General features: G+C 44.9%; 1 protein-coding gene and 1 pseudogene across 1 annotated transcript in view; both read left to right on the top strand.

The window, feature by feature from the left end:
- Nucleotides 1-23,583, top strand: part of LOC147748683 (coagulation factor XI-like) — a 92,991-nt gene that overhangs the window by 48,222 nt on the left and 21,186 nt on the right. Inside the window, exons 7-9 of the mRNA XM_086963558.1 lie at nucleotides 11,982-12,150; nucleotides 15,226-15,329; nucleotides 19,484-19,643. Of these exons, the coding sequence (XP_086819684.1) occupies nucleotides 11,982-12,150; nucleotides 15,226-15,329; nucleotides 19,484-19,643 (433 nt within the window). The remainder of the gene's footprint in view (nucleotides 1-11,981; nucleotides 12,151-15,225; nucleotides 15,330-19,483; nucleotides 19,644-23,583) is intronic.
- Nucleotides 13,685-14,270, top strand: LOC147748684 (large ribosomal subunit protein eL19 pseudogene; annotated as a pseudogene).

Genomic DNA, 23,583 nt, shown 5'->3' with positions numbered 1-23,583 from the left:
TTATGTCGTTGTTCTAGAATTATTTGTATTAACTTGGTACTGAAACCTCTCCATCTATCCATGAGTAGTGCTTCTAATGTTTCGTGTAAGGGTCCTGGATCGGAATGTTTATTTATGTATTTCGTGAGGAGGTGCTGAATCATGTATACACCTGCTAATTTCTGTTCGTCTGGGGAAAGGTTTAGAAACGTCTGTGCTAAGGTATCATCATTATATATGTCTGGATTTTCAGCCCATAATATGGCTGACCGGGCTAGTTCTTGTTCATCCATCGAATTGAGTACATGGTACCCCATTCTTTCTCGTAGTCTTCTATCAGTCTCCTGGAACTGGTGTTCAGAAGAATTCGGATTTGTTAAAGCAGAGAGAAAAACTCTCTTGTTTTCCGGACGGATGCCTTTTCTAAGGTAACCTCCCTTACCTACATACGCTATAGTATCTGTAGTTCTTTCTGGTTCTTCAAGTTCTTCTTCCCCCTCCGAGGAAGCTTTGTCATTCCCTTTCTGGTGTGCCGTTATCACTGCCTTTCTAATTTTCTTGTACATACTGACTATGCAAGCCCCCCTGTCATGTTTTCCATCGGCTATATTTTGACCCCACTTGTTCAGTGCATCTAATTCACTTTGATCTGTTCCGGGCCTGTCTCGTTCTCTTATTAAACAATTTATGAAAAATCGTAGTATCTGTGCTTGAATGTCAACCTTCTGTTTATCCATTGCATCCTTGATACTGTCAGGGTCTTTCCCTGTCTGAACAAACTCATATATTCTATCTAGACGTTCCTTCATTCCTACATAGCATAGCAAGATATCAGTGGCAGATCTTAACCGTAGTGATGCCAATATCATTAGATCGTTTTTACCGGGTACTGGATCATATCTACAAACGGAAATGTTTTCTCTAAGTGCGTCAAGACGGGGTGACTTGAACGTGAGAGGACTCTGCATGTCTCTGAGATTGAATCTGGGTGTTAATGGCGGGGTCCGAAGACCCGCGGTCGCACCTCCTGAAGTGGATGCTTGGGCATTATCTCCCTGTGGAGTCTGTATCTGAACTTGAATTTGTCGTTTGGTAGGATCGGGTAGACTTTGTTTCGGTAGGTCAATTTTGGGTGTGGGAAGTGGCGGAGCTGGCGGAGCGGGGGAGGTCTGGCGCGGTACCGGCGGAACATGATCTGGGGGCGGAGTTCCACCCCGTCCCTTTCGGGAGGCAGGGCACGAACAGGCAAATTGGTGTAAGCTGGTGCTACATCCTCTAGATAAGAATTTAGGAATATGTCTTTAGTAGTCTTATGCATTACTTTAGTTGGAACTAATGGTGGCGGTAAGTTTTTCGGTATTTCTGATAGGGCCTCAGGTGTACCCTCGGCCGCGAGATACATACCATTTACAAGATTGTTTCGGGCACGGTCTATTTGTTCTGTTTTTACTCGGATCCCTTCAGTAACTAATTCGTTTTCTTGGGCTTTTTCTGATTCTTTAAGTCTGTCTTCTCTACGGAGTGTTTTCTCAGCACGCTTATGTGATTCCTTACGCCAAAATTCTATGGCGTCTTTCTGAGATTGTCTAGCTTTCTTTTTCCATAATGCTTCTTCTACCTTCATGATGCACTCGGCATCCCATGTTCCAGTAACAGGCCATCTGTGTCTTTCGTCTAGGTGCTTGGTGTAATCGGCCCATAAGTCTAGATACAATATGGCATCTATGCCATGTTTATGATACATAAAGTTACCTGGAGTGTCCCTAGGGGGAATAGGAATTTCTTCCTCCAGTATCCCTTTCCTAGTTCCTATCTGCTTTAACTTGTTGAAAAACGGCATTTTGCTTACTTATTACTGAATACTCAATCCTTACTACTTAATACTGGTTACAGCTACTTTATACAAGAAACACAAAAATGCACATTAAACGGTCACATTCATACCACGACATTAATCACATAAGAAGACATTTGAGACATAGATGACTACCCCCCTATACTGGATGTACTGCTCAACAGTACAGATACACTGGTGTAACAGTGCAGAAATTCGGAATACTAGATATACTGCTAAACAGTACAGATACACTGCCTAAAAACAGTGCAGACCGGACTTGTGTACCCAAACCCGTCTAGATACGTCCCAGCAATGGTACTCACCGGGAAGCACAGAAACAGAAGGCCTCGGAAAACTCGACTGGACTCGACTCGGTACTTCGGAAAACTTCGGAAAACTTCGGAAACCTGGTGGGCCTCTTGACACCTCGGACCTTGCTTCTTTCGGCTAGGCTCTGGTCGGGATCCTCCGCACTCCTCACCGCCTCGTCTGGGCACTGATCGCAGTCTTCGTCACCTCCATGGGCCAGAGGGAGATGCAGGAAATCCTGCCAGTACGCGTCGGTTCCGTCTAACTGATGGCAGGGGACAGAGCTTGCAACGCACCAACCGGCGCGTGAGGTGGGGGAGGGGTCCCTGTTCGGGCGCCAAAATGACGTAAATAATTAATTTACTCTCTTAATTTCTATGCAGGTAAGTACTTAATCAATAATAACTCAGATCGGATGAAAAAAGACAGAGTCCGTGGTGTTAGAGTTTCTAAGGGTTTTATTCCTCATAAAGGAATGGTCATGACCAGGATATCGGATTCTGACCACCACAGGGGTGTCAGAAGGGATAGAGCGCTGCATTTTATTAACAATACATAGCTTATATACTTAATTCACATCATAAGCAATAGTGCAGGAGGCGTAACAGCTGAGAGAAGTCAAGATAACAGTATACACGTGGTACTGGTACGTAATCAAGAGGCGTGAACTGGAGGTGTGTGCTAGAAACGTCACTGATAGGTGTCACAAAGGGGTGGCACTAACAGAAGTTTTTGCAATGTCAGCAGAAATCGGAAGCTTGGATGCGTGCGCAGCTGCATGACGTATGAATAGAGGGGTGCAGGGGACTTGACATTTACACTGACGGGAAGAGACAGAAGTCTGGCATGTCAGATCAACTTGTACTTCTATCATATCTGATATCTGATGTTTAGGAACCATACTATCTGGGCGGAAAGGTCTCTAGGGCAGAAGCTATTCTATGCTAACTGTGGATGCGTGTATAAGCGCCTAAGTGTCTGCATGAGAAGTGTGGGGGCACGGGGCCTTCCATGGGAGCATGGTAACAGAGGCTATGAATTACTTGCACTGAGACAGGTCGGCCCTTTGGCTCTGCAGCTGGGGAGGATGTTTACTGAAGCTAGTAGGCAGGAATGTATTCTCGAGGAGCGGAACAGATAACTCGAAGGTTATAGTCAGTCTTGGCAGAAAGCAGGCTGAGCTGAGCGCGAGGGGCCGCGCTGGAAGTAAGTCAGAGTTCACGGGTACAGAGGTAGCCTGGGCAGAGGCTGTCAGAGTCAGAAGCCAGAGAAAAGGCTCGATGGCAGAAATTCGGGGCCTACTCTGCCAGAGCAGAAAAACATGTGGAGTGTACTACAAAAAGACGGTGGCATAGCATACTTAGGAACGGACTATATAATCCATTCAGGGTGGATCTGAAAGAGGACAAGTTAACGTTGGACGCAAATGTATTTGCGTCTTCATAGCTGACACAGGAGGGAAGTTACATGCACTTTAAGCTGGTACATGGAGTCGGTGGGGTACGCGCTAGGGAACATAACATGACCAAAAATTTATATTTCCTCAATATAAAGCTTTGTGCACTAGGCAAAGAGCTTTAAAATCTACCCGTCGTCGAATGGGGAGCCAGTGGAGGTGCTTAATACTGCCGGCGGGGGGATGATGTTTGGGTAGATTTAGCAGAACTCATGCTGCCGCATTTTGAAGTGTCCGAAGTTTGGCGTATTGACTAGCGGCAGCTCCTAAATATCGACAAGACTAAGGCTCCAACCACGGTTTTCCTCGGGGAAGGGTGGATGAACGGAAGAATCTTACATAGGACTCTCAGGGTAAAGAAACATGCTGAAGTCACTTGGTTTACCTGTGGGGCTAGTGTTACGTTGTTATCAATCAAGAAGCCTAAATTCCTTGCCTTAGGCGCTGGTGGTGAGCAGACTCCCGCTGAGTGGGGCCACCATAGTTGGCTCCATATTGATGGTTTTTGCCCAAACTCCACAACCTCGTTTTTTCCGTGTTCAATTTTAGGAAGTTAGAGTTCATCCAAGCCATCAGTGCTGTAGGGCAGTTTCGAAAACGTTCTGCTGTAATTTCCATGCTTTGTGTAACTGACACCACTAGCTGAGTGTCACCTGCTTTCAACACTAGCTTGAAACCATGGCTTTTTATTAGCCTGGCCAACATAGACGTTAAACATAGTCGCGGACAAGGCTGATCCCTGAGGAACTCCCCCTGGGAGGGTAAAGTTATCTGATTGCAGTCCCTCCCAGTGAATTAGTTGTTCCTTGGATGCCAGGAAAGAAGTTAGTAGGGCTAGAGCTTTGTCCCTAATGCTGGCAGCCTCCAGTCTTTGCACTAGTACGCATGATTTACAGTGTTGAATGCTGCGGTAAGATCGAACAGTATGGGACCTGCCCTCCCCCGTCCATCTATTGCCTTGAGGATCTCTTCTTTTTCAGTGGAGTGTCGTGATCTAAAGCCATGCTGAGTGGAGTCAAGAATGTTATTTTGATCCAGATATTTAGTCAAATCAGAATTCATGGCTTTCTTCAGTATTTTGGCGGGTAGAGAGAGGCAGGAGATTAGACAATAGTTTTTGGTCTCCAGGTGTTCAAGCGTGTTTTTTTAAGTATAAGCCAGATACATGCCTTTTTCCAGCTTCGAGAGAAAAGCCCAGAACTAATGATTTGATTTATTAGAGGGGTGAGGTATGCACTAATCTTTTTTGGAGCCAAATGCAAAATGTACGGGGACAGGGATCTAGAGGCGACCCAGACTTGGTCTGCAGCAGTAAATCTGCCACTTATTCTTCCATTAACACAGAGAACTGAGATCAATTACATTGAGGTGCCATGTCTTCCCATCCCTCTTGGTGGTGCGTCCCATGCTCTTCTACTGTATTCTGGAGTTCGTTGTAGACAGTCTGGTCTTTTTCTTGGAAGAAAACTGCCATCTTGTCTACAAAGTTTTGATCTGGTGAGAACTGCGTGTCACGAGGGCTTTTTGATAGCTCAGTGACAGTTTTAAATAGTTCTTTTGAGGAGTTAGTTGCTTCCTGGATTTTTGCGGTAAAAATGTCATTTTGGCTTGTTTTATGGCTATTTTATTGTCCTCTAAGGCTAAGCTGTACTCATTTCTATGGACAAGGCTATAATCAGATCTCCAAATGTGTTCCTTGCGTCTGCATTTTATTATGAGTTGTTTAAGTTCAGCCTTGTACCCGGGTGACAAGACTTGTATTGTCCTAAGGTGTTTTGGCATTTCTGGACCGAGCAAACAGTAACAGCGATAAGAACAAAAGACCAGCTGGTGTTCAACGTCTCCAGCACAGAATTGACAGAAGAAGAGACAGCAGTCCTGAACAAGGGCCTATCCTTCGTCCCCACAGCCAGACTGGACCATTTCAAACTGCATATGGAACTGGCGGAGTTCTTTAGAAAACTGAAATTAAAAGCCTTCTTTGAAAAGAAAACTGAGTCCAATGACCCTCAGGAGGAAGTCCCCAACGAGACAGGCCTCAGATTGAAATCCACTTTCATCCCCCCTCCCTCAAGCATACCTGTTGAGATCGCTGCTTTCGAACAGGCGGTCTACACTGAGGTTGAGAACATACAAGAAAGAAATACCTTCAATAATCTGTCCTACTGTGAGCGTGAAACTTTAAGACGCCTGCAGGCTAACCCTGCCCTCGTCATAAAACCCGCTGACAAGGGGGGAGGCATCGTACTCATGGATAAGACAGACTATGACACTGAATGTCTTAGACTACTCAGCGACAACAGGAATTACAGACCACTTAGAAAAGACCCCACCGAGGAGCTAAGCCAGAGGATACAGATCCTGGTGAAAAATGCCCGGGACGCAGAACATATCTCAAAACAGGAGGCCGACTACCTGTGCTGCAAAAATGCAAGAATCCCATACTTCTACACCCTCCCAAAGATACACAAAGGAATAACACCACCACCGGGAAGACCTATTGTGTCTGGGAATCAGTCACTCCTAGAGCCCCTGTCACGCTTTTGCGACTTCTTCTTGAATCCATTGGTACAACTCACACCTTCCTACATCAAGGATACGAAACATCTCCTAAATGTAATCAAGGAAACCGACTACAACCCAGATACCCAGCTCCTTGTCGGATTAGATATTGAGAGCCTCTATACTAGCTTACCGCAGGACGCCACATTGGCAGTACTGGAGGAAGTCCTAACTGGAACTGTTTGGAACCATCACACCCCACGCAGCTTCATAATGGATTGTGCCACTCTGGCATTAAAAGACAATTACTTTGAGTATGAGGGCAAACTGTACCTACAGACTAACGGCACAAGCATGGGGAGCGTTTTCGCTCCCAGTATAGCTGGTCTCTATGTAGCCCATTTCAAAAAAACACACATACAATCTGTGAACAATCCCTACGCAACCAACATCAATGTATGGCGTCGTTATATCGACGACATTCTGGTAATCTGGGAAGGAAATCGAGAATCCCTGGATCAATTTCTCATGTGGCTCAATACCCGTGACAACTACTTGAGGTTTACCTGCACCAGCAGTGCTTCTGAATTAGCCTTCCTAGACCTCACCATCAAGGCAGGTGTGGATGGCTTGACAACCACAACTTACCAAAAACCAACATCAAGGAACTCACTTTTGAGGTTCGATAGCTTCCACCCCAGACCTCTACGGGAGAATCTCCCTTATGGTCAATTTTTGCGACTGAGACGCAACTGCAGCCGAATTCAGGATTATAAACAACAATCAGCCACCTTGATCCACAAATTGGAAGACAGGGGATACCCCACCAGGATTCTGAACACCACCTGCAAGAGGGCTCGAAACCAAAATAGAGAGTCTCTGCTTGAGGCAACAACAAGGCCCCCTGAAGAACCCACGTTGACATGCGTAACCACTTACAATACCGTGTCTAATCAGGTCTCCAACATAATCAACAAGAACTTGAAGATTATTAATTCAGGCAACCGAAATTGGGAAAAACCCAGATTCGCATACAGAAGGGCTAAGAATCTGAAAGACTCCCTAGTACACACCAGACCTAGACCGAACTGTGCCACTAATGACCCCACCATCCTCAATGCTTGGGGTTTACCAAAACTTACGGGACACCAACCGTGCAACAACTGCAGCGTGTGCCACCTTACATCCCCCTCAAAGACCCTGGACCTAGAAGCGGGTAAGGTATGGACACAACGCCAGTTTACCAACTGTAATTCCTCCAACCTGGTGTACCTGATGACATGCAGATGCGGTCTACGGTACGTGGGTATGACCACCCGGAAGGTACGGACAAGAATGACAGAACACCGCAGCACCATCCGATGCGGTAAAAACATAAGCAGACTTACTGACCATTTCTTGTCCCACAATCACACCCCAAACGATTTTACTTGGACTGTGATTGAACAATTCCCTATAACTCAAAATAATGAAAGTTTTCTCTTCCAAAAAGAACAACGCTGGATTTATCGCCTATCCACTCATATTGAGGGGCTTAACGATTCCATACCTTGGAATTCGCTTAACACTCAATGATTGAGCCTTTCTTCTCCTTCTCATTCTGTGCATTTCCCACACTCAATGACTGAGACTTCCTTCCTCTTCCCCCTGTTGTATATAAACTAATCTTGTTCTTAGTAACACACCACCCAGTTGCTGCTTTTTAGTGTCAATATTTCTTTTTTCGACACTCCTTGCCCCTCATTAAAAGTTTTATTACATACTAGCGCTACCACGAGCGCTAAAACACCTTTCCTCGCTTGCGCGGCTCCTTCTACGCATGCGCGATAGCCACTAACTACCCGCTCATGCGCAGACAGGCATTACCAGCGAGCGCACGCGCCGGATAGGGTAGTCTACTCTCCTAACGCATGCGCAGAACGCACATGACATGGCGCTTTCAGCGCGGCAACCCCTCCCTCTGTTTCTACCTCACCCAGGTGTAACCAATGACTGAACCTTTAAATACACAAGCTCGGCCGGCCCTCATTCACATCCGGGCGCCGCAGAAGGATTACAGGTCCAGGGAGGAACTAGACCGACAGTTTCGTGAGTAAATGAGGCTGCGCACTACAGCTACTGTTGGGGTAAGGTGTTGAGGTTTTTCCCTTGCAGGTCGGATATCTATATAATACCAATACCGCCTTCTTTTAGGGTCTCTTTCTCTGCCAGGCGACCCAAGGAGGCTTTGATCAGCTAAACACTGTGTGAGGACAAAAATTGTTTTTTCCTTCACTTACCTGAACCTCACATTGACATGTTCGTTTTCTAGATCACCACTACAACCGGCTTCTAGATAACCTTCACCTGAGTCTCGCCTTTGACAAGACCACACTTTAGCCTTGTATAGTTCGCTCACTCACCTTATAAGACGGTGGAATGACGACTGTGTCCTTTGCAATAATATGCTAATATGACTCTACCCTGTACGTCTGTATGTCTCCCCCTCTATGTTATATGTAGCAAAGCGAGAGGGAACCCCCTTCTCACCCATATAGCACCTTAGTGTGTGCTACACATAGAACCTCTAACACACTCACTGTAATTTATTTTTAATACCCCCACACATACTCACTTGGTCCTGAGGAAAGCCTGTTTCAAATTAAGAAAGGCCAGGCTGAAACATGTAGACCACACAGGACACTGGAGGTCATAATCCATACTCCACTGTGTCCGTCTGCCTTTTTAATGTGCCAACAGATACCCAGTTTTATTAAAATAGTTTTTTACCCTCGGGTGCTGGGACTTCTGTATGGCTTTTTAATTTAATTTTTCACCTTCATACTCACCACATTGCACACTCAGCAATTATACCAGCTCCGCAGTAACCTGGCGTCGAAGCACACCCGGGGCACGCTAGGTGCCACTGCGGTGGGGCCCGATGATGAAGCATGCCACCAACTAGGTTGGTGGGTGAGGGCTTTCAAATAAAACCTACTGGTTTCCATTGACATACGTACTCCTTTGAGTCCTTTTTGCTTAAACCTAGCTAGTCTCTTTTGATTTTGAATATTGGCATTTCTGGTGCCAGCTGGTTTACCACTTGCCTAAGCCAATTATCCAAGTTGATTTCTGCTATGTTGGAGTCTGCCAAGGCTGGGGAATTCTTTGTTAATGCTAAAATCAGATCATTTTGTTGAATAAGTTTCCACGGACAAGATTTTCCAGAGGAGGGTCTTTTCCTGTGACCACTACTTGTGGAAGGAGTCTTGGCAATAACATGGACTGCGAAGTGATCAGACCAGGTTAGTGGTTTTACCCCTTTCACTTCAATGCGTTTAATATTGGCAAAGATTCCATCTAGCCTATGGCCCTCTTGGTGCGTTGGTTCCAATACGATCTGGCTCGGCCCGAAGTTAGCTAAGTTATCAATCAGGCAGGATGTATCAGAGTAATTTTTTGCTTCTATGTGAAAATTTCAATTGCCCGGTATCGTAAGGGACTCCGTATCTAAACAGGATTCCAAATAGGTATGTAATGATCTATTAAAGGGGGATCTCATCCCAGGAGCCCTGTGGATAAGTAGACCCGGAAAAAGTTCTTGGTTGTTCATTTTAATACTAAATGACATTGCCTCCACCTTCTATTGAAGGTTCTGGCGTGATCCTCACCTTGTAAAGGGAACGGTAAATTGATGCTATCTCGCCTCCTTTAGCTCCTACCCTGTCTAAGTTAGCTACAGTGTAGCTCTCTGGCACTGCTGCATTCCAGTCCAGCTCATTAGAATCATTAGACCAGGATTCAATGAGGAATAACAGGCCCGGATTCTCTGCTCAAATCATGTAATCTATGTCATTTTTCTGTTTAATCACTGACCTAGAGTTGAGTAGAATGCAGCTGATTATATTGGGATCTTTATTGGGGGTGGCTTGTGTATGAACTTGAGGCTTGGGGTCTCTTCTATCTTTGAGTGTATTTGTATCCAAGTTATTAGAGGGAGTACCTTGTTCCTTTTCTTTAGCTGTTAGTTTTGTGGGAAGATTCGGGGCCCTCAGGCCACAGGAGTTACAACGCCTAGGACTATGGCTCAGTTTATACAATTTAGCTATTGGATGAGGGCACTCATCGATTATCAGATTCATATGGTCGTATTGTGTGTACATGTGCCTATTAAAAAGGGCAGGGGTCCTGGCGCTGGTCGCGCTCAGGGCACAGACGGGCTTGCCTTTGGCGTGCCGGCGGCACGGCCGATGAATCCGTTTTTTTAAAGGAAATGACGAGGAGCCGGGCGGCAACCTAGAGCGCTAACCTCAAGGGGGTCTGTTCTAACAGGCTGGCATCGCAGTTCACAACATTAGTGGCAATAATAGAAAAACTTTGTTGATTTTTAAAAGCACAATATTACAGGTTTAAAATACAATGGCTAAAAATGTCCCCGATAACAATTCTCCCCTCCGCTCAAACGGCGCTATTCAGGAAATGTTAATCACCGGCTGCGCGGTGGCTGCATCCGTTTTTTTTATAGGAAATGACGAGGGGCGGGGCACAACCTAGAGTGCTAACCTCAAGCGCATCCATTCTAACAGGTGGGCACCACAGTTCACATTAGTGGCAGTACTAGTAAAACGTTGTTGATTTTTAAAAGCACAATATCACAGGTTTAAAATACAATGGCTAAAAATTTCCCCAATAACAATTCTCCCCCATGCTCTAACAGCGCTATTCAGGAAATGCTTTGCTCACCATGCCATTCCAGTTTGGATCCAGCCATATGCAAATCAGTCTTGACCCTGTGCCCAATGGGAACAGTCCAGCCGAACTGCCAGTCCAGGTCCTTCTTGGACTGGAAACAAGCATCCTAGGACTGGTTTGAGGCTTTCAACCCTCATCAGCCAGATAGCTTGACTCCAGTGGCATGGAGAGCACGGGACCCACGTCTGGGCATACCCGTCCCACTCGGGTTGACAAATGCAAATTGAACAATTGATGGACAGAATGCAGAACAATGTCATACATTCACCCCAGTACAGAGATCTGGGCCTAAATCTATCGTTTTTTTTGCTCACCATGCCATTCCAGTTTGCACCCAGCTATATGCAAATCAGTCTTGACCCTGCGCTCAATGGGAACAGTCCAGCCCGAACTGCCAGGCAAGGTCCTCCCTGGACTGGAAACAAGCAACCTAGGACCGGTTTCGGGCTTTTAGCCCTCATCAGCCAGGATAGCTTGACTCCAGTGGCATGGAGAGCACGGGACCCACGTCTTGGCATACCCATCCCACTCAGGTTGACAAATGCAAAAAGAATAATTGATGGACAGAATGCAGAACAATGTCATACATTCAGCCTTAAGTCACCTGATGCTGAGGTGGAGATGGACCATGTAGTATATGTTCTTTGGTTTATTTATAAAACATCCAAAAACAGCTAAATAACCCCACTTTAATTAGACAGGCCGCAACTCACAAGCATTTCTACCACCCTGCCAAATCACCTCAATTTTCAGTTCATTCAAACTGCAAAATTAGTTAAAATAAATTCTGTTTTAAATGAATTGTAATTAGTGGGAATGGATGTTCATCTCACGGCTTTAGTTGGTTTGTATATTGTCAAAGTATATTCGGATTTAAGTTTAGATATTTTTGGGGCTGGCTGCAGCATGGGCAGATTTGTTTCTGATTGTGGTCTCCTGCCTCCTCAACCAGCGCTCACTGGAGTCAGTCAAGGGTCCTTTTCAGTGAGTCTAAATCTCAAGCCTGACACTACAGGCCGGTGGGTTAAGGGCATCGCATGCTGTCCACTTACAACGAATTGTCACTCACAGAAGCAGCAGAGTGAAAGGTTGACAGTTATCTTGGTGAAATAAAGGGTTGTGTTTGATTAAAATGCATTCTTCTCTTCTCCTTCTCTCCCTACTCAGGTGATTCCGCATGTCCTGAATATCTCATTCCCAATATTGATTTTCCTGGCAATGACATTGAGCAGGTTCTGGCTCCTGATGCTGAGTACTGCCAGCTCATCTGCAGCAACCATCCTCGCTGCCAGTACTTCACATTTGTCACAGCAGACTGGACTGCTGACAACAGAAAGTAAAACATTATTTATCTATCTGTCTGTCTGTCTGTCTGTCTCTCTGTCAATATATAACATACAGTGGTGATCACCACTATGTAGTTATGCTTTTAACTTTTGACCTTGTGGATAGATATAGATGAAACCTGCAAATCTACTAACCATGTAAGCTACGTTTCAGCACGGCACGTTTCTAAGATATTCATCCTTAACTACTCCTTTGCATTATTCATGCTCATCTTTTTATAGTAATGAAGACCCTTTCCCTTAGAAACAAAGGGCCTCATTTATGAAAAGTGACTCATCGCTGCGTGAAAACAGCGATGCGTCACTTTTCACTGCGCACTCCTTGCGACATTCCTGATGCGTCATATTTAATGTATGACGCATCATGTCGCAAGGAGTTTCAGATACGTCAGTATTTCTGACGTATCTGTAAGCGCAAAAGTGACGCATTGCTGGAGTGTGTCACAAAAGTGATGCAACTCCAGCAATGCGTCCTTTCACATGGGGAAAGCCCCATGTGAAAGGGCTTGCATCAGTCTTACGCCTGCTGTGAGTCAGGCGCAAGATTTTGACGCAACAGCGTCCTAAAACTGACGCAGTGAAATCTCATAGATTTCACTGCGTCACTATTACAAGGCTTTTTGCGGGGGAACGCCCCCTCTGCATACATTATACCTGACGCAGGTATAATGTGGCGCAGGGGTTTAAAAAGTGACGCATCTACCTAGATGCGTCACTTTTTAAATATGGCGCAACAGGGGGCATTTTTTACACCGCTGGTGCGTCACAAAAAGTGACGCACTGGCGGCGCAAAACTGACGCAATGCCTTCATAAATAAGGCCCAAATTATTTTGAGGTTTGCCTGAGCTTGATGTTTGCCCCCTCCTATTATTTGTGGGTGATAGAAAATGTCTCAAAGCATTCAAAATACAAAAGTCTGTTGCTCTTTTAAAAACACGTTCTAATTAATTTTGTCATAGTCAATCAAAACTCCCCTCTGGAATCAAGGCTGAAAATCAAAAGCAGTTAAAACAAAGCCTGCTCCTTCCTGGCCAATACCTCCATCTTTTAATCTATTCTGCCTATCTCCTTCCTACCTCACTCATTTTCCTTTCTAATCTGTTTTCTCTCTCTCTCTCTCTCTCTCTCTCTCTCTCTCTCTCTCTCTCTCTCTCTCTTCTCTTTCTACACTCTCACTGCCACTTTCACTCACACTCTCCTTGCTGCTGTGTCTGCTTCATTTCACCTCAGGGCACTGGAGAAAGTGACACAAGTGCATGCAATGGCCATGGCCTTCAATAGCTGGCCTCCAGCTTCCAGTGGGATGCTCAATGGGATACTTGGTCGATCTGGCTGTCTGCAATCCAAGCTAAGCTATGTTGCAGGTAGCACAGGCTGCAGCTGTAAATAGACTCTGTAGACTTGTATGTAGGTTTCTTTGCACGTTCGTCAGATATACAAGGCACATTCACAGACATACTACCACGAACATAGATGCTACCTCAGACGATTCTCAATTTTTGGTCTTCGGCCGGGCTGTTGCCATGACTATTCTTCGGCTTCAGAAGAAGCTTGCAGCCAGCATCTTGCACTGTGGCAACAAAAAGTATGGCTGGATCCTAATGAAACAAATAAGATTGCCAATGCAAACTAACCAGCCAATCAGAAAGCTGGTGGCATATGTTCTGGTTATCCACAAGCATGGACCTGTGCACTCCTTTGCCCGCAGCAGAAGGAACATGCTTGTTCGCAGTAAGAGAAGGCACATGGGCATTAGTGAGAGAGAGTACTGCCAATGTATGTATGCCAGAAGAAGCTCTCATGGCTGAGGAGAATAAGAATCCTGAGCTGTCTTCACTGCAGATACCTTGAGTCCCAGAAGATTGACCGACACTTGTACCACCGCCTTTATCTGAAAGTCAAAGGTAATGTGTTCAAAAACAATTGCATCTAATGTAGCACATTCACAAACTGAAGGCAGACAAAGGCAGCATGCAGCTCCTGTGTAACCAGGCTGAAGTTTGCAGGTCGAAGACTAAGGAGGCTTGCAAGGGACGCAAAGAACGCCTGCAAGAAAAGAAGAAAGAGATCATAAAGACACTCTCAGAGGAAGGAGAGACTAAAAAGTAGTCAGTCCTTTCAGTGTGTAAATAGTAAATGTCTGCCAGTACCAAAAAACATCCAATACTAATGATTCTCAGCTTTCTCCAATAGAACTCCTCCCAGTGGAACAATCTGTTATCACACCCAGCCTGACATGGCTCACAGTCAACCTGCATGAACTTATCGAAACACTGAAGCTATACAAGGCAAAATACCATACACTTTGCAGTTGCATTGTTGAAGCATCAACTTCAGATATGCATTAACAAACTGTATTGTTGAAATTCTAATTTCTCTTCATTCCTGCAGCTGTAAACTGCCCATATAGCCCATGTTCATAATGGTTTGAAGGCAAGCAGCTTAAGTGTCTAATATTTGCTTGTGCACTATCCATGGACTGGCAGACAATTCTGGGTCTTCTATGGGGCCATCAAAGCATTGGCCATAAATGGCATATTAAAAACGTGATTATTTCAGGCAACCACAAAAGTACAAGCACATAGGAGCTACTTTTGTGTCCTCTGTGACTTAAACCTGTCCAATAGGAGCAAAGGAAGACTTTAGCCTGCGGGCAGCCTCTGCTAGGTCCCCAGACTTCAAAATGTGCTGAAAGCCTGACCTCTCAACCTCTTTGCTAAACCGAGAGTTGAGAAAGGAGTTGGTATTGGAGACAGAAAAATCTGAGAGGAAGTGGAAGCAACAGGAGGATCCAGTCACAGCAGTCACAATTTCATGTAGGAGTAGATTGGATGTTTTATACTCAAGAACATCCCAGGGAGGCTTTGGCAATGTCCACTTCCCTTTTAAATGCTCTGTAGTTTCTTCTGTGGGTTGTCTACATTTATCAAAGGAACAGCAACTGAGTCTTTTCAGAAGATTTTGCTGGTGAAACTGTGAAAAACCATACATGATGCCTGTAGCCCATGATAGGGCAGATTTAAATGTTTAATTTCTGATTGGTTGGAAATCTGTTTTTCAATAGGTTCTTCTGCTATCTGAAGAGCTCTGCCACAATGCCGCCGTCAGTCAACCGGTTATACAACGTTGTTTCAGGCTTCTCGCTAAGAAGCTTTGGGATTAAAAGAAGTAAGTTAAATATTCTCCTGCATACCTTATGTTTAGGGTGGATTCGAAAACAGGCTTCACATTTGGGGTGTCTGTGAGTAAGTGCCCTGGGGTTGAAAAATCAAATTGTATGGCAAGACAATCTGACAGGTTCATTTATGATAAATCCTGTTTCTCAGGGTAATGTTTATTTGTCTGCAGATGTACCTCAAGGATATTATTATAAATCAGGAGCTGCAGTTTTGGAAGAACCGTGTTAAGGCAAATATGGCAATTATGTGCAGTATTGATGATCTGCCATTCTTTCGTTCACCACTTTGGTGTATTTCTGACTACGAATTTTTGTTGAGTCCATGCATTGCATGGTTTATGCACATGGATTCTAGCTAACTTTTGATTGTCTTGAATCCATGACTCTCAAATGGATACACCTCATAATTTATGTATTGCCAAATAAAGGATACAAATATTGTGACCTGGTATTATAAAAAAACACTATGAACAATGATCCCTTTGGGCTCTGTTTTTATGCACACACCACACGCATACTGCCTCCAATCATAACACACAGCACCAATTAGAACCGCAGAACATAACATAAGAAAATCATGAATCTTTATTGTTTGCTGAATATTAAAAACTCTGATATGTTTTTTAAGCTTTTCTCTTTAGAAATATTTTCACAAAACAAAATAAAAAGACACTTAAAAAAGACAAAATTTGACATGTAAGGGAAATCTTGAAGATATAATTTCTCAATTTCAAGACAACAACCTGTTGCCCATTGCAAGCATTAGAAAACAATGCTGTGTAGATGCTCTTGCACCACATACAATGTACACAAAGGGAATCTTTTCTTTTATCCCCACAAGATGTTATTTCCAGTTTTCCAGCTGACCAGGTGTTGTTTGTCAATCACTTTTTAGACACAGAAGCGACGCGTTTCGGTGGTATCTGATAATTCCCCACCTTCTTCAGGCTAACAAACAGTTTGTACAAATCTCCCCAAGATTATTCTAAAAAATAACAATGTAGAAAAGACAAATTGATATTACACACTAATCTTTTCAACCATAAATATTCATTACATAGCATCATAAAAAAACACCTGACAAAACAGATAACACTTTGATCCTTTGTTTGATACATAACAGTCTTTTTGGGCCTGATTCACAATGGTAAACTTACACTTCTGTGTAAGTTTACGATTATTTGCTATCCAAAAGGGGACTTGTGAGTAGTCTCTTTACAAGTGCAGAGTCTCCGCACATAAATAGATAGGTCTTTAAATGTGAATAGACTCCGCACTTGTAGAGATACTTCTCATAAATCCCTTTGTGAATAGCAAAAAATCGTAAACTTACACAAAAGTGAAAGTTTACCTTTGTAAATTAGGCCATCAATTTTTGGTTACAATTATACCCTTCCGGAATGCAAAAATTAAAGGTAGCTTAAGAAAACTAAAGAGGGCAGTGGTGGTTGTTACTTAACGGTGGTGGGGGGAGGGAATTATTATTATTACTTTTTTTAATCTCTTACCTACAGGCCAGACGGCGCCTCTCTATTCCTCTTCAGTCGACTGCAGGACTCCCGGGGCAGGAAGCACACATGCTCTCAGGTTCCCCTAGCTACTCTCATGCTGTGTTACAGCAGCATTGTGATTGGTCTGAGCATCTTGATTTGGTGCTCGGAGAGGAACTGGTAGCCTGTGCATGTTCTCCACCCAGGCTGTACAAGACAGCCTGGTGGAGAACATGCAAAGTGCGCATGACTGTTTGGCGGGCCCAAGACATCTAGCCAAACCTTCATGTGCTCTTAAGAGACTGCTCACCACTCCTTCCCCAGCTCCTCTGTAACAGATCAGCCCCACTCCCCCCTAACCATCTTAGCCACTGAAAAATCAAGTGATAATAACAATGCGTTAATATAATTTTCTTTTTCCTTTTTGACCTGCTCACAGAACAGTGGGGCGACGCTCCTCGGCCTTAGTGGAGGAGCCCCCGCTGATAAAGGGAAAGGCATAAACAGTAGAATTGTATGTCTAAAACATTGAACATGGGATGGTTAAAAATGTGTATTACGCAACCTGAACATACAAGTATGACTAACATTATGCACATTTCAACAACCTCTCGAAAAAAGAAAAGAACACACATCATCAATTTTACAATTTATTTTGAGAATCATGACCTACCTAGAAACCATTTTGAGCCAATAGGATCTTAAAGGGAGTAGAAATTAAGAGTAAAATTGGGCAGGTGTGGGACTGAAAGGAAGTAGTGGTAAATAGCAAAGGTAGTCAATTGTGTTTGACCCATCCAGTAGATCTAATCCTCTTCTTGCCTGACCCTAATACTTGGCTTTCAGCCATGAAACCCATGTGAATATTTGTACTTGACTCATGAGGTGTGTACCAGAAATATGGTAATACCAAGGGTTACATTTGTAAGACTAAAAATGTCTCACCAACCTCTCGAAAAAAGAAAAGAACACACATCATCAATTTCTCAATTTATTTTGAGGATCATGACCTACCTAGAAACCATTTAGAGCCAATAGGATCTTAAAGGGAGTAGAAATTAAGAGTAAAATTGGTCAGGTGTGGAACTGAAAGGAAGTAGTGGTAAATAGCAAAAGGTAGTCAATTGTGTTTGACCCATCCAGTAGATCTAATCCTCTTCTTGCCTGACCCTAATGCTTGGCTTTCAGCCATGAAACCCATGTGAATATTTGTACTTGACTCATGAGGTGTGTACCGGAATTATGGTAATACCAAGGGTTACATTCGTAAGACTAAAAACAAAATATATAATAGCTACTTTTAAATTAAGACAGAACTTTGGGGTCATGGCCTGATGTATTTTTGAAGTTGCAAACAATTGTTTTCTTGTTGAAATGGATACCTCCTCTTCCATCCTCACTCACTCCGGGGGTGGTGGATGCATGTAGTATTGGTTAATGTACTATATATTTTTTTCCGGATAAAGGGTTTAATTGAAGAGGGTTTATCATTGCAATTTCATAGGTACCAAACATACCTCTTCTCAGGTAGGAATTACAGCTTAATAAATGTAATTAGGAGTACAAAATATTATCCAATGGATGGGCAAGCTCTCCCCATAGTGGAAAATAAATGTAGGTGTTTTTCACTATCAGGACATGTAAAACTTAAAAGTACATGCCTAAACTTTTAATTACATAGCACCATGCCGTATGAGGTACCTAGGGCCTACCTTAGGTGTGACATATGTAATAAAAGCGGACTTTAAGGCTTGGCAATAAGGTTAACATGCCATGTCGACATGGTAATGTGACACTGCATTCAGGCTGCAATGACTTGCCTGGGACATCTATTAAGGTGCTAATTAAGTGGGTGGAACAATAAGTGCTGCAGGTGCACACTAATATAGGTGTATCTAAAATAGATATTTGTGTTGTGTTATATTAATCTTTAAGTTATTGTGGAACTTCAGCTATGCCAAGTATTGTTAACTCATCCTGGTTACTGTCAAGTGACTTCACATCTTGAGTAGATTTAGGATCAAAGGTTTATGAGATTGCTTACTTTGATGTTGTATCTATGTCAAAGGTGTATGATGTCATTTCCGCTACCCCTGCAATTTTAGTGATTTGGCTTGCAGAGCCAGAGTTGGAAGGGCCGCCAGACCAAAGAGGCAAACCATCACAACCTACAAGTTGAGAACCAGTAGCCCATGCTTGCCCCATGGCCCAGGGCCAGGGTCTGACAGTTGAACTACTATAACATGTCTCTAATTGCAAACACATGTACAGGTTGCCTTCTTCATGCCACATGTTCAATGCAGATTCCTAAGTTGCTGGAAACTTAAATGCTGAATAGATAAACAAACTTAACACTGTCTGTCTAACTGCCAGCAGGATCTTTAATTCGTATAGCTGATAGCTGACCTGTGGATACTAATGTAGAAAAAACATTGATTTTGCCTTCCTAGTCAGAACATAAATGTCCCAGTGTTGTACCTTTCTTTAAAGTAGATGTACATTGGTACAATTCACTGCTCTTGTAAAGGGCCCCACAAGCATCACCGAGGGAAACAGAGGGGTCATCTCAATTCAGCTAGCAAGGAAACTCTTAGTAGAGGAACTAACGGCGCATAAACAAGAATTCATCAGACTCCATTTCTCTTTTCTTGCAGGATGCAGTGACCACATCTTTAAGGATTTGGATTTTCCAGGAAATGACCGCGGGGTGGTCAAGGCAACTTCGTACCAACAATGTCAACAGTTGTGCAAAGAAGATCCTTTATGCCAGTTTTTCACCTATGTGAAAGGTGACTACTCCAACGTAGCCCAAAGGTAAGTTTTCTTTCTTTAAGTCAAGTTTGAATAAATGTCTCATCACACTTGTATGTAACAACAGGAACTAGAATTAATTAACACATATGAATATTTGAATTGCTTCTTGATATGAGCATCAAGGAGCTCTAGGTGGCTAATGTTTTTTTTATTCCAATGTATTAGTACTCAGATAATCAGCATTCGATGGATTCGATGTATTGTGCTATTGGTAGTGTATCAAATAGTGCTCAGATTGCCAGTTAGCTGGTTCTCTGCACTTACAAACAGAAATGTGTTAGAGGGACCGGGAGATGTGTACTTGTGGTGGTTCAGATACCTATGAGCTACTGTGACAGGAAGGTTTGGCTGATCTTCAAAGGCCGTGTGCCATTCAGAAGTCTGGGGGGCTCACCAGGAAGTTATGTTAACAGATACAAAGGTTCTGTTTTCCACTGTAGCCTCAGTCTGTATAACATAATGGCATTGCTGGGCCATGGATTCCTCAATGATGTTATTCATGGCAGCCAATGACTTGATTACATTTATTTACAAGTGAGTCAGCCTACCTGCTTAAACCCTGGGAGATATTGAACATCCTGCTGTACTGGAAGCAAAGTGCAGGTCACTTGCTCCATTAGCCCTCAGGATAGGAAGTGCTTGCGATAGAAAAATGTTCCCTCTATTGATAAAATGATATTTCGCCCACCTTAAAAAGGAGGAGACCTTGCTATTAACAAGAAATCCGTTTGAGTGTCTCATGTTAAGTGTCTCTGATGTTTTGTCAATTGGAGTGTGAATACAATGTTCTTCTTCCTCTTTGTAGAAGATGGGATCACACTAGTCGATCTTGCTCTGTTCGGCTTCTGCGCTCCCTGAGGAGTTGGTGGAGCACCTGTGCATGGAATATCTCACTGCTGAACACCTGTGCATGGAATATCTCACTGCTGAGCACCTGTGCACGGGTAGTCTCTGTTACTGCTGAACACCTGTGCATGGATTATCTTACTGCTGAGCACCTGTGCATGGGTGGTCTCTGTCACTGCTGAGCACCTCTGCACCGGAGATCTCTGTGACTGCTGAGCACCTGTGCATGGGTGGTCTCTGTCACTGCTGAGCACCTGTGCATGGGTGGTCTCTGTCACTGCTGAGCACCTCTGCACCGGAGGTCTCTGTGACTGCTGAGCACCTGTGCATGGGTGGTCTCTGTCACTGCTGAGCACCTGTGCATGGGAGGTCTCTGTCACTGCTTAGCACCTGTGCATGGGTGGTCTCTGTCACTGCTGAACACCTGTGCATGGATTATCTCACTGCTGAGAACCTGTGCATGGGTGGTCTCTGTCACTGCTGAGCACCTCTGCACCGGAGGTCTCTGTGACTGCTGAGCACCTGTGCATGGGTGGTCTCTGTCACTGCTGAGCACCTGTGCATGGGTGGTCTCTGTCACTGCTGAGCACCTGTGCATGGGAGGTCTCTGTCACTGCTTAGCACCTGTGCATGGGTGGTCTCTGTCACTGCTGAGCACCTGTGCACGGGTGGTCCCTATCACCGCTGAGCACCTGTGCGCGGGTGGTCTCTGTCACTGCTGAGCACCTGTGCACGGGTGGTCTCTGTCACTGCTGAGCACCTGTGCACGGGTGGTCCCTATCACCGCTGAGCAACTGTGCGCGGGTGGTCTCTGTCACTGCTGAGCACCTGTGCACGGGTGGTCTCTGTCACTGCTGAGCACCTGTGCACGGGTGGTCCCTATCACCGCTGAGCACCTGTGCGCGGGTGGTCTCTGTCACTGCTGAGCACCTCTGCACCGGAGGTCTCTGTGACTGCTGAGCACCTATACACAGGTGGTCTCTGTCACTGCTGAGCACCTGTGCATGGGTGGTCTCTGTCACTGCTGAGCACCTGTGCATGGGTGGTCTCTGTTACTGCTGAGCACCTGTGCGCGGGTGGTCTCTGTCACTGCTGAGCACCTGTGCACGGGTGTTCTCTCTCACTGCTGAGCACCTATGCACAGGTGGTCTCTGTCACTGCTGAGCACCTGTGTACGGGTGTTCTCTTTCACTGCTGAGCACCTGTGCACGGGTGGTCGCTATCACCGCTGAGCACCTGTGCATGGGTGGTCTCTGTCACTGCTGGAACTTGTGTCTATGCTGAACTTCTGCCACTGCTGGACTACTGACCAAAAGGATCTCTGTGCCTATCTCCAGTGTGTCTTGCTTACTGTTGTGCCCCAGTCTACAATGTATCCCTGTCACTTCATCTGTGTACATAGTATAGCTGTCACTGGTGGGACAGACATGTCTACAGTAGATCTCTGTCACCGCTATAACCCTCTCTACAGTGCACCTGTCCCCACTGAGCTACTGCCTACAGTGTTTCATTGTCACTGCATGTGTGTAAAATGTATGTCTGTCACCACTGAGCTCCTGCCTACAGTGTATCATTGTCACTGCATGTGTGTAAAATGTATGTCTGTCACCACTGAGCTCCTGCCTACAGTGTATCATTGTCACTGCATGTGTGTAAAATGTATGTCTGTCACCATTGAGCTCCTGCCTACAGTGTATCATTGTCACTGCATGTGTGTAAAATGTATGTCTGTCACCATTGAGCTCTTGCCTACAGTGTATCATTGAATTACAAAAGGGGGTGGTGATGAACAGAGTGTCTGAATTGAGCAGACCACTCTTACCCAGTCCAAAGATCAGGGCTTGATCCATCACCGTTATTTATCTCACTGCCCCATCCCGGCTCAGAACCTGGCTATATGCAAATCAGTCTGTCCCTGGCCCAGTGCATCATGGGAACAGGGCAGACTAAACTACCAAGCCAATTCTTTACCAGAAAGGAGACAAGCTACCGGGGACCGGTTTCTGGCATTTCAGCCTCTTCGGCCCGGCTTGCTTGAATCCTGATGGAGCAGTGAGAAAGGGACTCATGTCTGAGTATACCCTGCCACACCTATAGTGGCCAAAATCGAATTACAAAAGGGGGTGGTGATGAACAGAGTGTCTGAATTGAGCAGACCACTCTTACCCAGTCCAAAGATCAGGGCTTGATCCATCACCGTTATTTATCTCACTGCCGCATCCCGGCTCAGAACCTGGCTATATGCAAATCAGTCTGTCCCTGGCCCAGTGCATCATGGGAACAGGGCAGACTAAACTACCAAGCCAATTCTTTACCAGAAAGGAGACAAGCTACCGGGGACCGGTTTCTGGCATTTCAGCCTCTTCGGCCCGGCTTGCTTGAATCCTGATGGAGCAGTGAGAAAGGAACTCATGTCTGAGTATACCCTGCCACACCTATAGTGGCCAAAATCGAATTACAAAAGGGGGTGGTGATGAACAGAGTGTCTGAATTGAGCAGACCACTCTTACCCAGTCCAAAGATCAGGGCTTGATCCATCACCGTTATTTATCTCACTGCCCCATCCCGGCTCAGAACCTGGCTATATGCAAATCAGTCTGTCCCTGGCCCAGTGCATCATGGGAACAGGGCAGACTAAACTACCAAGCCAATTCTTTACCAGAAAGGAGACAAGCTACCGGGGACCGGTTTCTGGCATTTCAGCCTCTTCGGCCCGGCTTGCTTGAATCCTGATGGAGCAGTGAGGAAGGGACTCATGTCTGAGTATACCCTGCCACACCTATAGTGGCCAAAATCGAATTACAAAAGGGGGTGGTGATGAACAGAGTGTCTGAATTGAGGAGACCACTCTTACCCAGTCCAAAGATCAGGGCTTGATCCATCACCGTTATTTATCTCACTGCCCCATCCCGGCTCAGAACCTGGCTATATGCAAATCAGTCTGTCCCTGGCCCAGTGCATCATGGGAACAGGGCAGACTAAACTACCAAGCCAATTCTTTACCAGAAAGGAGACAAGCTACCGGGGACCGGTTTCTGGCATTTCAGCCTCTTCGGCCCGGCTTGCTTGAATCCTGATGGAGCAGTGAGAAAGG

The sequence above is a fragment of the Lissotriton vulgaris genome, chromosome 1_1, assembly GCF_964263255.1.
Source record: "Lissotriton vulgaris chromosome 1_1, aLisVul1.2, whole genome shotgun sequence".
NCBI classification, from domain to species: domain Eukaryota; kingdom Metazoa; phylum Chordata; class Amphibia; order Caudata; family Salamandridae; genus Lissotriton; species Lissotriton vulgaris.
Note: the sequence above shows the minus strand (reverse complement) of the source record. Positions and strands in the feature narration are given on the sequence as shown.